Source organism: Psammomys obesus, unplaced genomic scaffold, assembly GCF_907164565.1.
Source record: "Psammomys obesus unplaced genomic scaffold, mPsaObe1.curated_primary_1811, whole genome shotgun sequence".
NCBI classification, from domain to species: Eukaryota; Metazoa; Chordata; class Mammalia; order Rodentia; family Muridae; genus Psammomys; species Psammomys obesus.
The window spans coordinates 1,322,217-1,336,727 of NW_026592510.1; the positions used below are offsets into that span (position 1 = coordinate 1,322,217).

Consider the following 14,511-nt stretch of genomic DNA (forward strand, 5'->3'; position numbering starts at 1 on the left):
TAGACTCCTGTCATAAGTTCAATGCACATCCCATTTGTCTTTCTAAATGAGGATTAATCACCTTCGCCTGTGTCCACTTTCTTGATTATCTTCTTTAGGTGTGTAGATTTCATTATGTTTATTAATTGCTTTCAAGAAAGAAAGAAACAAAAGGAGCCCAGCAAGGAAAAGGACTCCCACGTGCTAGAAACCTGGAAATCACTTTCAGGGATCTCTGTGCACTAGAGACCTTACTTTCACCTTTTGGTGTCAAATCTTTCTATAATATTTTCGAACAAAATGTTACTACTTCATCTCTGACAAGACTGTATGAGGCACTCATCCCCCTGAGGCCTGGGACTCCCTTTCCTACCTCTTCAAACATCAGCCACAGGGCATTTTTGCCAGTTACTCAAGTAACATATTAGGTTTAATTTGCATCTCTAGCAATAAAAGCTGTGCTCACATCCTTAACCACAGCCATGCTGGCTACTTCCTCACCAATTCTTCAGATGCCAACTCAAGCCAAACTTCCAGTTTGTCATTCTCAATAGATTCCTAATGTAAATTTAGTATTTCACATTAATGAAATAACTATAGTTCCTCTTTAAGTCATTTCAAACTTAAATTTAATTATCAGACTCTGACTACCACTCTGGTTAATGTCATAAGTGTTTTTTTTTCATTCTTTATTATTACAAATTGAAAGCAATTCAGTCTCTCAGTAGTGCTGGCTCTTCCGAAGCAGTTCAGAATTCACATGAGACCCTGGAGCCGAAGCTAGGAAACTACAAGTCTTCTCAGACACACTTAAGGCTCTGGATTTTTAGGAACGACTAAAAAGAAACAATGAGGTAAGGCTTTACTCTAGAATAGTGGAGATGCCATATGGGTGAAAAACTCTTCATTAAAAATGATTTGGAATTATTTTCCTTTAAACAAATATCAGATTCCAACTTAAATGAGCAAAACATTTGCTCAAGAACTACCTAATTTGGGGAGGGGAAACCATTCCAAGAATGCTTTATCCTCCATATACCTCAACCTTATCTTACTGCTCTTTCTGGTTTCGGCTCAAGACAGTCCTTTCAGGATTTTACAGCTACACCAGATCGCCCTCCCATTACATGGAACGTTCACGCGTTTTATACGAGGTCTGGACTGTCTTCTGTATTCATACACCCCACCAGCTTTGTTTAGGGTATTTTTTTCTTCTCAATTTCTTGAGAACTGATAATGTCTTCTATTTTTATATTCAATTCATAATTGTGAGGTAAAAAGAAATGTAAATGAATATGTCACCAGAGGGCACTCTTCACCAGCAAGTAGCTCTCAGCATCCTTCTGACTGCATCCAAGACTGATCATCTCACACTAGATCTGACATTTGAATAGTATAAACCAAAACGAAAACAAGCTTTCTCTCTTGTGTCTTGTTTGTTTGCTTGTTTGTTTGTTTTGTTGAGATAAGGTTTCCCTATGTAATTCTGGCTGTCCTGGAGCTTGGTATGTAAACAAGGCTGACCTCGAATGCATAGATCTGCCTGCCTCTACCTCCCCAGTGCTGAGATTAAAGGTACGAACTATTATGCCTGGCTAGATTTTTCTTTTTAGAGCTATTTTATCGTGTTACTCCTTACTTTAAAATAAGCATTTAAAATAGTGAAACAGGACTTTAATCATAACAAAAATTTGCCAACCTCAAGCTTGTGTGGCCAGAAAGGCACAGGATAAACTTTTATGTATTACACAATATCCCGCATTTAGTAAGCATACCATATTGAAAAAAAAATACATAAAAACAATTTTACTAAGCATCATATTAAAGTCAGTATTTAAGTTTTAAATGAATATATAAAAAGTATGTGTATTATATCAACCAGAAGCTGGTAAGAAATCAGCACTTTAGTTAAATGAACTGAATATCAGACTGTTTCATTTTCTACCTCAGATTAAATACATACAGATTACTTTATGATTTATTCATGTTAACTGTTGTGTGTGGATGATACTAAAATCATGGATTAGTAAAATAACTAAAACTTTCTAACAGAGGTATGAGCTGTTTAATCTACCTCATCTTGTGTGTGTGTGTGTGTGTGTGTGTGTTTTCGAGGCTTTTTTTTAATATTTTTTTATTTTTAAATAATTTTATACTTTCACTTGTATCCCAGCTGTAGCCTTCTCCCTCTTTCCCTCCCAAACCCCCCTCCCTCCCTCACCTCCTCCCTGCTCCCTTCCGAGTCCACTGAGAGGGGCTGTCCTCCTCTCCTTCTGTCTGGCCCTAGCTTATCAGGTTGGTTGCAATGTCCTTATCTGTGGCATGACATGAGTTCATGTCAGAAACAATTCCTGTTCCCCTTACTAGGGAACCCACTTGGATACTAAGCTACCATGGGCTATATCTGAGCAGGGGTTGTAGGTTATATCCATACATGGTCCTTGGTTGGATAAACAGTCTCCTAGAAGACCCCTGTGCTCAGATATATTTGGACCTTGTGGGGCTCCCTGTCCCCTCTAGGATATACTAATTCCTCCTTCTTTCATATGATTCCCTACACTCTGCCGAAGGCCTGGTTATGGGTCGCAGCATCTGCTTTGAATCTACCTCATCTTTATGTATTTACTGTAATCTGTCGGTGTGCATGCACATATGTGATATGCACGCATGTACACACACATGCTCGCGTGCCACGGTGCACACAGAGAGGCTAGAGAACAATTCGAGAGACTTGCTCCTCTCCTTGCTCCGCGTGTATTCCAGGGGTTGAACCCAGGTCAACAGGTATGGCAACAAGCACCTTTACTGGCTGAGCCATCTCGCCAGCCAATTTGTGCAATTATATTTTAAAAAAATTCTTGGAAACACCGCGTGATAATCTAGAAGTAAGGCTCTTCAGGCAAGCTGAAATGAGGAGACTGCACCAAACACCCCCAGGACTTCAGTGCTGACGAGGCCATCAAGCTTCCACATGCTCTCCCCCAAATCAACTGTAATATGGTCCTGCTAAAAATTATTATAACAACAGTAATAGTAATAACGATCAAAGCATCCTAAAATTGGCAAGATAGCCGCTGGCTGCAGAATAACTGCGAGTTTCTAAGAACTTTGTGGGAGGAGCTCTATAAACACAAGATTGAACTGCTTTTGTTAATCCTGGAAAGGATTTCTTGTTTACAAAACAACGGTTGTTTATACATTTGAACGAAACAGTTTATCTAGTTTGCTATGTGTGCTCTTAAAATGTTTTGTAAAGGGGACTAGAGACACAGCTCAGAGGTTAAGAGTCCTTGTTGCTCTTACCAAGGACCCAAGTTTGGCTACCAGCCTCCACACGGTGGCTCAAATGCGTCCACAACCCCAGTTCTAGGAAATCTGAAGCCCTTTTCTGAACTTCGCCGCACCAACCACGCACATGGCAAAATACACACGCAGGCAAAACACACATAAACCTAACAAAACAATTGTAGTGCTTTGTAAGATAATGGCAGCCTGATTCCTCAAGTCCAGCTGAAATTTGAGATATTCAACTTGTTTTTCTATAACAGAGCTAACATACTCCACCAACCCCTTTAAGGTAAGAGGTGCTGCTGACTGAACCTCTGGTTCTGTCCATCTGCAACACTGGAACAGGGGACACATTATAAGGGTTACTTGGCTGGCCTAAGCACCCTGAAGAAGCAAAGACCAAAAAATGAAGGGATATTTTCCCAAATCTCTGATGCTGAATTGTGTTCCACTGTGTGGAGTTCCTGTAATTTGTTCTCACTAATAGTACCCTATCCCCATGTACAGGAAACATTAGTTAACATTAGTTATCATTACTTCCTGTACCCAGAGTTGACACTCGTAGGACTGGCATTGGCACACTCTGCAACACTGGGTAAGGGCGGCACGCTCAGTAATGAGCATCCTCTATGGCAAGGATGAAGGGGTCATCAGCCAACACCGACTCCCAGTAGACTTCCTCCTTCCTGTTTTTACATGCCTGACCAAAGAGGGGTCTCTTCCCGTTGACTTTTGTACTACTTGGTAAAATACAAACAGTGAGGAATGGAAGCACCCAACACATATTCTATTTGTCCTCTAGAATAAACAATTGCTAAAACCATTTTAATTTAAAAAAACATTTTAATTTAAAGACCAAGTAAGTAGATTAATGCATGTGGGTAGAGACTGTTCCCTAGAACAGTTTAGAAAATTCAACAAAAATATCAGGCTACGTAGGGCAGACCGAACATGCATTTTGCCAAATAGCTTCACAGTTGAACTATGACACTGCCAAAATCCCTCACAAGAACATTAGTTTACAATTAAGTCGAAATGTGCTAAGAGTTGGCTTCTCAGCAGCGCATGGTGGCACACGCCTATAATCACAGCACTCAGGCAGAGGCAGGTAGATCTCCGTGAGTTCGAGGCTAGCCTGGTCTACAAAGTGAGTCCAGGATAGCCAAGGCTACACAGAGAAACCCTGTCTTGAAAAACCAAAGAATCAGTTTCTCAACAAAACAGTAAAAAAGACCCTGTGAACCAAATTGCAAGAGCAGTTGTATCTTTATTTTTCAAAACAAAGATGTAACACTGATATTTATATACCCCAAAACTCAAAATCATTTTTTTTTAAAACCTGCTACTTAAAACCGTTGTGTCAACAGGAAAAACAAAAACAATTCAAACAGCAGAATTTCTCTGAAATGGTAGTAAGGAGAGTTTAGAATATACGACTACAGCCAGGGCAAAACCAGTTGTTTAGAAGTTCCCCTGACGGTTGAAGACAGACAGGGATGCCGACTCTGCATGCCAGGCAGCTGCGGTCCAAACTGCTTGGTACCAATTGTGCCTGATCTCTTCCCCCTTCAGATTCTGAGAAACTCGCACATACAATAGGCAGCACATCTTACAGACGGGGCCGAGAGGTGCGAGCGTTTAGATGTCTTCACGCTCCTACGCAGAGCTGAGCTACGACTCAGCACTATTTTTGGTAACTGCACGTAACACAAACCATGGTGTGGGATTTCCCCTTGTGGCATTCTGCCGGTGTTCAAAAGTCTCCGACGCGGAGGCATTCTGGAGATCTGGTTTTTCAGATTAGAAATACTCAACCTGCTCTGTTTAACTTGTGCATCAGACTACTAAGTCAGGAAAAAAAAATCTACGATGTAAGATGAGACTGTTTTTCTAGCTGCACTGTAATGTATTACGGGTTGCGTCTGAACTGTTCCCCACAGGCCCAATGCCTTTGGGGGCTAAGGAACCCCCTGTCGAGACGAGGGCTGGTGAGCCCTCTGTGCGGTAAGGCACTAGCACACAAGCCCGACAACCCGGGGCCCGTGTGAAGGTAGTTCGAGGGTGTCACTACACACAGTTGCCCTCTGCCCTCTACACATATGCGCGTGCACCCACTTCCCACATGAACAACAACAAATACGTGCAGCTTTTAATAGAGAGGGACCTAGCAGGTCACAGCTGTGGCGCTCTGAAGATGATACCTGGTTCCCGTCTCACTTTCTGGTCCTGCAGGATGGGAGGAGCCTTTGCACACTCCTACTGCAATGGACTGATGGGCTCTGCCTTGCTTTCCCTGCCACAATGGCCTAAAATCTTTTAAACCATGAGCCAAACCAATCTTTCCTCCTATTAGCTGTTTCCAACACTTGGGCTACAGCACCATGAGTCAATCTCTCCTCTCTCCCCCTTCTCTCTCTGTCTCTCTTGTTCTCTCTCTCTCTCTCTCTTTCTCTCAAGCCTGTGGTGGTTTAGATGAGAAATGTCCTCCTTGATTGTCTCCTGCTTTTGAACATTTGATCACTGTTGGTGGTGCTAACATTGGGGGGTGCACCCTTGCTGGAGGAAGTACATCACTAGGGTGGGCTTGGGGATATGGATATGGGCAGCCTGGTATAGATGATGGATGGATGGATGGATGGATGGATGGATGGATGGATGGATGGATAGTGGATATGGGCAGCCTGGTATAGATGATGGATGGGCAGACAGATACACAGACAGACAGATAGGCAGACAGACAGGCAGACAGACAGATAAAAAGATGACAGACAGATGGATGATAGGTAGAAAGATAGACAGACATATAGATGACAGATAGACAGATGGATGATAGATGACAGACAGATGACAGACAGTCAGATAGATGGATGGATGATACATAGGTGACAGATGGACAGAATATACTCCATATACTCTGCTTCCTGTGTGGGAGGTAAAATGTGATCACCCAGCTTCCTGCTCTTGCAGCCACTGCCTTCCCTGCCATGAGGACTCTGTCCCTCTGCAACCATAAGCTAAAATAAAGCCTTTCTTCCTTAAATTGCTTTTTGTCATATTTTATCACAGGAACACAAAAACTAATACAAAACCCAACAGAATTAATGACAGAAACTCAACAATTTAACTGCAACTGATAAAACTTTTAACTAAGGTTACAACCAAAAGCTGGCATCCAGATTTGAGGATGTAGCTCAGTGAGAGAGCATTTGCCTCCTTTGCACAAGGCCCTGGATTAAATCTCCAGCACTGGGCCGTGAGGGGGGTAGAAGCACAAGGATCACCAGTGTTTGCACAGGTGTGTGTGTGTGTGTGTGTGTGTGTGTGTGTGTGTGCCAGTGTATCAGTGTGAGTGTGTCAGTGCATGTGTGAGTGTTGTGGGGGGTATCAGTGTGTGTAAATGTGAGTGTTGTGTATGTGTGTATATGTCAGTGTGTGAGCATGTACGTGTGTGAGTGTGTCAACGTGAGCATGTATGTGAGTATATGTGAGTATGAGAGCATTGTGTGAGTGTATGTGAGTGTATATGTATGTTACTTAGTTGTCACTATAAAAAAAAGCATCTGAAATAATAAACTATAAAAAGAATGGTTTATTCTGGCTCAGTATGGGAGGTCACTCCTTCAGGTTTGTGATAGAGAACATGGTAGAACAAATCTGTTCTCATCAGCCAGGAAGCAAAAGAGAAAGGGGTCAGGGTCCCACAGCACCCTTCTTGGGCATGTCCCCAGTCACCCAAGTGATGGCCATTCTTGGCTGTCAACTTGACTATACATCCAGAACTAACTAAAATCCAAATAGCTAGGCAGGCCCGTGAGGGACTTTTTTTTTTCTTAATTAACTAATTTGAAATGGGAAGAGCCACTCCTAATGCAGATCTTTGAGGTGCAAAGACACACCTTTAACCTGGACCACACCTTCTGCTGGCAGCCTGTGTAAAGGACGGGGAAGAAGGAAGCTTGTTCTCGCTAGCATGCCCTTCTCGGGCATTACAGTCCACTTCTTTGTGATTCTGGAGCACACTGAAGGCCAGCTGAGACATCCAGCCTCGTGAACTAAATAAACTACTGGATTCTTAGGCCTGCCATGGGTAGACAACCATTGTTGGGCGGTGGTCAAACTCAGAGCTTCAGTGCATACTAAACAAACACTCTGTCATTGTATACCCCCAAGTCACAGGCTATGTTCTAAGAAATGAGTCGTTAGCTGAGTTCGTCATTGAGTGAACACTGCAGAGTGTATTTACAAAACCCTGGGTGGCATGGCATACTACACATCTGGCTTTGCAGTATGCACCACTTTTAATTTATGTTTTTACTTTTCTTGTTGAAAACTAAGACACAGGGCTAGAAACATACCTCCTTCTCCCAGAATCGGTCAGTAGCCAATAGTTCAATAGAGAAAAGCAGAGTCCCTTAGCGCCTCCTGATCCATGACTGGCTATTGCATGGTCCAACTCCGTGCAGGCCCAGTTTAGGCACCCCCCAGCTGCTTTAAGATCATGTCTGCAGTTCCTATGACAGGCCTTCAAGTATTTCCCAGCTGTTCTCCTTACCTACAGGCCCCGACATTCTTTCCGCCCTGTCTTCTACAATGTTTCCTGAGCTTTACAAATATGCCCATCTTAGGGCTGAGCACTAAACTATCAGTTATTCTAAGCATCGTGAACATGCGTCACTCACCACCAGTCGCTACGAAGAGAAGCCTCCCTGATTAAGGAAGAGAGGAGCATCTGTCTATGAGTATATTTAGACTATAGTTCCGTGCCATGACAATTCAGCTAAACAACAGTAGTCAAGTTCCCCAGGAAAATCATACTAAGCAAGGCAACCCATGAGAACAAATCCACAGATGTCTCCAGTAAGTGGGTCCTCGCTTTGAATCTTCAGTATTATGTATTGAACACGGAGTGCCTGCAGTCAGGGACTGGGGGAGTGGCCAGGAGAGCATAAGTAATTTGAAAATAGAGAGAGGGAACACTGAGGGTGGACACGTTCAATCAGGATGGGGGTTGGGAGACAGGAGAAAAGGGAGTAGGTTCAGGTGAACTGAAGGATGTATGAAAAAGCCACACAGAACCTACTACTTTGTAAGCCAATTAAAAAAAAAATTAAAAAAAACAAAAAAAACAAAAAACTCTAGTGAGATAGCCTGCATGGCAAGATAACATTGTTCCTGGAATCCACTGTTTAACAAACAAACTCCAGTATTAGATATGGGGTGCCTCTTTATCCGGTGGGGGAGGGGACACCTAGAGCCTCCAAAGTAAGAAAGGCTATTCCCATTCCTCTTGATTACACTGTGGAACTAGACAATAAGACCCTGCTACTGAAGACAACTTGGATGCAAGCTACCCAGACTGCAAGCTGGAACTGGACTGGAAGGCCCCACACACACACCAGCTAGCTTTTACACTGCCAGAACATGCTGTACAGATTGCTAGGGAAGACAAGACACCAGCGGTCTCTGCCAGAAACGAACCCTACAAACTATAAAGCCAACCTGCCAGGCAAGAGGCTCCTAACAGTGCAATAGTGGCACAACGTTATGAGGTACCCAACTGCTTGGAAGCCAGGCCTGCTCCAAAGGAAGGAAAGGGTACACTTGTGGCACTTTAAATGCAGTCACACAGAAGTTTCCAAAAACCTTTGAGAGGGTTACCAGCTTTTTGTTGGTTTTTGTTTCTGTTTTTTGTTTTGTTTTTCTTTCATCAAACTGGGTCCCTTTCCCTCTCAAAATTATGGAACCGGTAACAAAACCAAGCATGAACTGAGAAGTAAAAGAGACCTTATTCTTGGCCAAGAATGGGCGAGATGGAAGACACACTTGAAAATGAACTGAGAATTTTTCAGTGTGTTGGAGTGAGGAAACACAAAGGCTAAAAGATGTGAAGAAAAGAGATTGGCTAATAAAAGGAAAGAACAACCATGTCATTTCTAGGAAGGAGCCGAGATGCTTCAGGAATTTGGTTAAAGATTCTGTATCCACTAAAGACATAGGTCTGGCATCTGGACCAGTAAGCTGTTCTTGCTTTGTCTGCTCCATGTGTGTACGGCGGGGGCGGGGCAACAGTATGTACACTGTTGTGCTTTACCACTCACCGTGTCTGTAAAAACGCTTTATCTTTAGGGGGCTTTGATAATTTACATCATAAAGTCATGATTTAAAGGAGCACTGTCCCAGCTGGCTTACTGACATAAGTAAGTATTAAAAGAACTGGAAAGCCAAGCACAGCAGTACACACCTTTAGTCCCAGCACTCGGGAGGCTGAGGTAGGTAACAGCGGACTATCCAAGATTCCATGAAAATAAGGAAATTGGAAATTGGTCTTTCACTACATTAAATGTGCTGGTTGTAAAAAACAAACAAACAAGAAACTTCCTTCAGAAAATTAACTCAGGAGTGTTTAAATGTTCAAGGTTACATGAGAGCAGAACTTTGGCAAACAACCCTGGTTTGACATTTTTTTTTAATAAAATCAGTTCTTTCTCGTTTATTATTTTAGTCAACTAAGATTTTCCTAACCATCTCCTTGCTGACCAATAAAAGTAAAGAAATAAGTTACCATTTCTCTAATAATATTTAAGATGACGAAAAGGTAACTGTGTGCTCAAATAAGCTGAATCACTATTCTGACACTCTTTAACATGTCTGAAAATAATTACCAAGATCTTCAGGAAACTTTAAAACCTAGACATTTAACGAACAATCATTCAACCGTGTGGTTGGTTGGTACAGCAGAGTACTAGAAGACTGACTACCAAATTACACACTTTTGTTTCTCCTGTCCTGCAGAGGCTTTATTTACAACTGGGAGAGTTAATCAAAGTGTTTATTTCTCCACTTTATGAAAGTGTGCAAAGGATGTCCGTGGCCTCAGGAGGCCGTGTGCTCGTGAGCTTTACCAGTCTCGCTGTAGCCAGTGAAACATATTCACTGGCTAAAGATTGAAATTATAACCATAATTAAAATCACACTAGGAAAAACAGTGACAGAGAGCACAACTGTGCTTTTACGTGTTTTTAAAGTGTGTTTTTCCAGAGTTGGTGGCCAATCATTGTAATCTCAGCACTCAGGCAGCTGAGGGAAGAGGAGTGCAGTCAATTGAAGGTTGTCTGGGCTAAAAAACAAGTTTGAGGCAAAAAAAAAAAAAAAAAAAAGGAATATAAAGAAAAAGGAAGTTAAAAAGTAATTCTCAATTTTTTGTTCTCTCTCATGCTCTAAAAGCTTACAGAAAAATCCAAAAAGCCTTTGCTTATACAGATTACAATTACCAATATCTGCATTAAAAAGTGAGGACCAGCAGGATGGCTCAGTAGGTTAAAGCACTTGCTGGGCAGGCCTGACAGCCTGAAAACAAGCTCCGGAATCCAAATAAAAATGGAATGCAAAACGTTCTGCAGCCACGGCATGTGCCTGTGCATACGCATACGCATATACACAGGCATTCACACATACACACTCACTCACACACACACACGGGGGACACACCATACATACACACAGACATAATAAGTTAAATTTAAAGTTAAAAAAAAAATCAACACCACATCAGGACATGGTAACACACACACTGTAATCCCAGCATTCAGGAGGCTGAATGCTAAGGTTTTCCTAACCATGTTCTTGCTGACCAATAAGTTAGCATTTCTCTAATAATATTTAAGATGACAAAAAGGCAAGTGTGTGCTAAAATAAGCTGAATCTTTTTTAACATGTCTGAAAATAATTACCAAGAAGGATTCAGTTGGAAAGCAATCTTGGTAACACAGTGAGACACCAAAGAAGGGAAGGAGGAGGAATGGAGAGAGAAAGGGAGAAAAGGAGGAAGGGAGGGAAATAAGATGAAATAGAAAAAGAACATATTGTAGAATTGGGTCATTCTATTCTAGAAGGCAAGCATGGCCATGACAGGCTCTGTGCAAGCTGGAGAGCCAGGACCAGGAATACAATTCTGTGGAGACAAGAAGGCCTGGGAACCACAGAGAACCCCACCTAAGTCCCAGAGTCCAGAAGGAGCGCACAAGTGCCAGTATCCAAAGACAGAAGAAGATCCATTTCTAGCACAAGAAGAGAGAACTCAGGTGCTGGAGAGAGGGCTCCGTGGTTAGGAGCACTGGCTGCTCTTCCATAGGACCTGGGTTCAATTCCCAGCACCCTCATGGTCATTCACAACATGGAGTTTGTACCTCCAACTCCTGGGGATCCGACATCCTTAGCACAGGCTTGAATATAGTGTAGGCATACACGCGGGAAAAACACTCATTCCCATAAAATAAAATAAAAATAATTTCAAGTAAGAGAGAGTGAGAGCCCGCCTTTCCTCTGGTGTTTTGTTCTAGTAGATCCTGCTCAGATCATAAGAGGAGGTACACCCAATTGGTGAGGTAAAGAGAACTGAGGAAGGCTACAGCAGGAATCACAACTCTACCCATAATTTTGTTCTTAAACAAGAAAAAAAAATCTAAAGTAACACTGACATCCAATAAGGCTATACCATAGGAACCTGTACAGTTATTCTCTAGTGGACAAACGTCAGGATGTTGGAATGCCTCACCCAACAATCCTACATGGGTAAGAGGGGGATGACACAGGCCTTTAAGAGTGCCAGACTCCCAAGTGTTAAGCATCACAGCCCACCACATTCAACCAATATTTTAGTGTTAAATTCCCTCTAAAAAACGGCCTTGGTGGTGCAAGCCCGTAAACCCAGCAGTTAGGAAACAGGCAGAAAGATGCTACAAACCCAGGACCAGCCTGGTCAATTCAGCAAGCTCAATACAGGCAGAGTACAGACATAGTTATTTTGTCTCAAATCAATCAAAAAAGAAAAAGAAAAACTCCTAATTTCACTTAGGCCGTATATAATTTAAAACCTGACCAGGAATGGTGGCACAGACCTTTAATCTCACCACCTGAGTCAGAGGCAGGTGATCTCTCTGAGTTGGAGGCCAGCCTGGTCTACACAGTGAGTTCTGGGACAGCCAGGGTATTAACAGAGACAGTCTCCAAAAAAGAAAAAAAAAAAATTAATAACTGCTGGACTCTACGTGCTGCTTCTATGGCCAGTTCTGTTGTCTGAGTCATTCCTAGGATCCGAATAAGGGACTTGGTTTCCAGCCTCCTGAAGACAAGGGGTAACACACCAAAATAAGGACTCATTTTCTAGTCTACCTTCACAATTCCCCAATCCGTGGCAAACAAAGTCAGTTGCTCCATGAACAAGTTAAGGAACGCTGTCCTAAGAAACCGGAGAGTCCAGATGCCACAAGGTTTTCTTGAGTCTGATGCATATTGTACTACTACATATGTAAAATCTGATGAAAAGATTCATGCAGGAAAATTGAGAAACGGAGCTGGGCATTGGTGGCCCACACATTTAATCCCAGCATTTGGGAGGCAGAGGCAGGTGGATCTCTTGAGTTCGAGGTCAGCCTGGTCTACAAACTAAATTCCAGGACAGCCAGGGCTACAAAGAGAAATCTTGTCTCAAACACTCAAACACACACACACACAGGGAACAAAAAGAAAGAAAATTAAGAAAAGGTACTAATGAGGCCTTCCCATAGCAGGAACTTTATGTAATAAAAACATGTAACCTGCCTATTGAGTGCTTGAAGGTAGTAACGCAGCTTAGAACACATAGGCAAAGTCTCTCACGTCCTGGACTTACTAGGCACCTAAACACTCCTCCCCATTCTACAAATATGGAAACAAGGCCAAAGGGGTTAAATGATTTTTGCAGTCAGTGGCAGGTCTTCGGGGAAGGAACGAAAAACACACCAGATGAACTGGCTCTCCGAGGTCAAGTGAACTGACAACTGGAACTGACTTCACTTTACCTACGTTTACGTCGAGAAAACAGAGTACCGGTTCCTGGAAGTGTACCCTGAAGAAAGACTATCGACAAAGCATAATTTGTATCAAATCCCCCAACTGAACCACAAGTTCATTCACCCTAACTGCGAAAGATGAGCTCTTCATCCTCGAACAGTGTCTACTCGTGTTGATGGATCTGCGCCAGCTAATACTCTATGGGGGCAGCAAGTATTCCGTCTGCGATGGAACATTCATTACCCGGCACTATTCCTGAAGAGGGCAGGCTTGGATCCATTTTAAAATAAGCTGAGATTTTAATGCAAAGCTAACAAAATGCTTGTCAATAAGTAAACAGCTTCCTGTTCAAAGAGCGTCGTCACCCCTGCGTGAACCCGAGCCACCGGCTCCTCCCCTGCAGCCCACGCTCCCGTCTCGCCGGGGGAGCAGGGTGCTGCCGCCGGGGAGAAGGGTGCTGGCGGTGCGTCCCGCTCAATTTCAATTCTCCCACGCCCGGAGCAGCCAGTGCGCCTGGGTTTCCGCCAGCGCGCACCTTGGCACCCGGGCTCGTCGCTCCGGCCGCCGGCAGGTGACCTTCGTCCCCAGCACTGAGCGGTCAGCCTCCGCGGCACATCGGGGCCTCGGCACATCAAGGCCCCGAGCTGGGGCGGCTCCCCGGGTCAGAGACACCCCAGCGGCCACACCCACACGCGGCGCGGTGACAGGTGCCCGGGCGCCCCGGGTCCCGCAGCCCTCCGCGCACCACCTGTCGGGCCGACGCGCGCGCGCGCGCGCCGGGCAGCGGACGCCCCGCCCGGCTTCTAAGGGGTCCCTGGTCAGGGTGGCCCGGAAGGCCGAGCGTAGGAGAGCTTTACCGGAGGGTGGGCCCTACGCAGGCGGTGTCGGTGCTTTCGATCTCCTGCAAGATCCGCTCGTGCTCCGGGACCGTGCCCAGAGCCTCGCCGCCCTCCGCCATCTTGGCTGGAAGCGGAGGCGCCGGCCCGGCGCGGCGCCGCGGGGACCCCAGGAGCGAGCGGCAGGTGGCGCAAGCGCGGCGCGGCGCTGAGGGGCGGGGTTTGGGGCGGGGCGGGGCCTGGCGGGGTGGGGTGCGGTGGGTGGAGCCCGCCCCTGGGGAGGTAGCGCCGACCGCGGTGGGGAACGAGCCTTCGCCTCCATCTTCCCTTGCCACCCGCCCCTAGTTTTTCTGGCGACGCAGTGGTGTAGTGGGCGCCAGAGCTGCGCGCCGCAGGTACCCTGGCGATGACGAGGCTGGCCCTCCGTCACGCGCGCTCTGTGATAGAAGCTACCGGAACACCTTGATGGGCTTTAGACAGTGGGGGGTTAGAGAGAGGCAAATGCTCTCGCGAAAATCAAAACGGAGTGGGTCAGTTTAAGACTTATTTTAAGAACAAACAAAAATTCTGTGCCTCG

General features: G+C 44.6%; 1 protein-coding gene across 1 annotated transcript in view; it reads right to left on the reverse strand.

Moving 5' to 3' along the window:
- Exoc6 (exocyst complex component 6) overlaps window positions 1-14,106 on the reverse strand; it is a 120,046-nt gene extending 105,940 nt beyond the window's left edge. The window contains exon 1 of the mRNA XM_055614047.1: window positions 13,956-14,106. Coding sequence (XP_055470022.1) covers window positions 13,956-14,056 — 101 coding nt within the window. The 5' untranslated portion in view covers window positions 14,057-14,106. The remainder of the gene's footprint in view (window positions 1-13,955) is intronic.
- Between the last annotated feature and the right edge of the window lie 405 nt (window positions 14,107-14,511).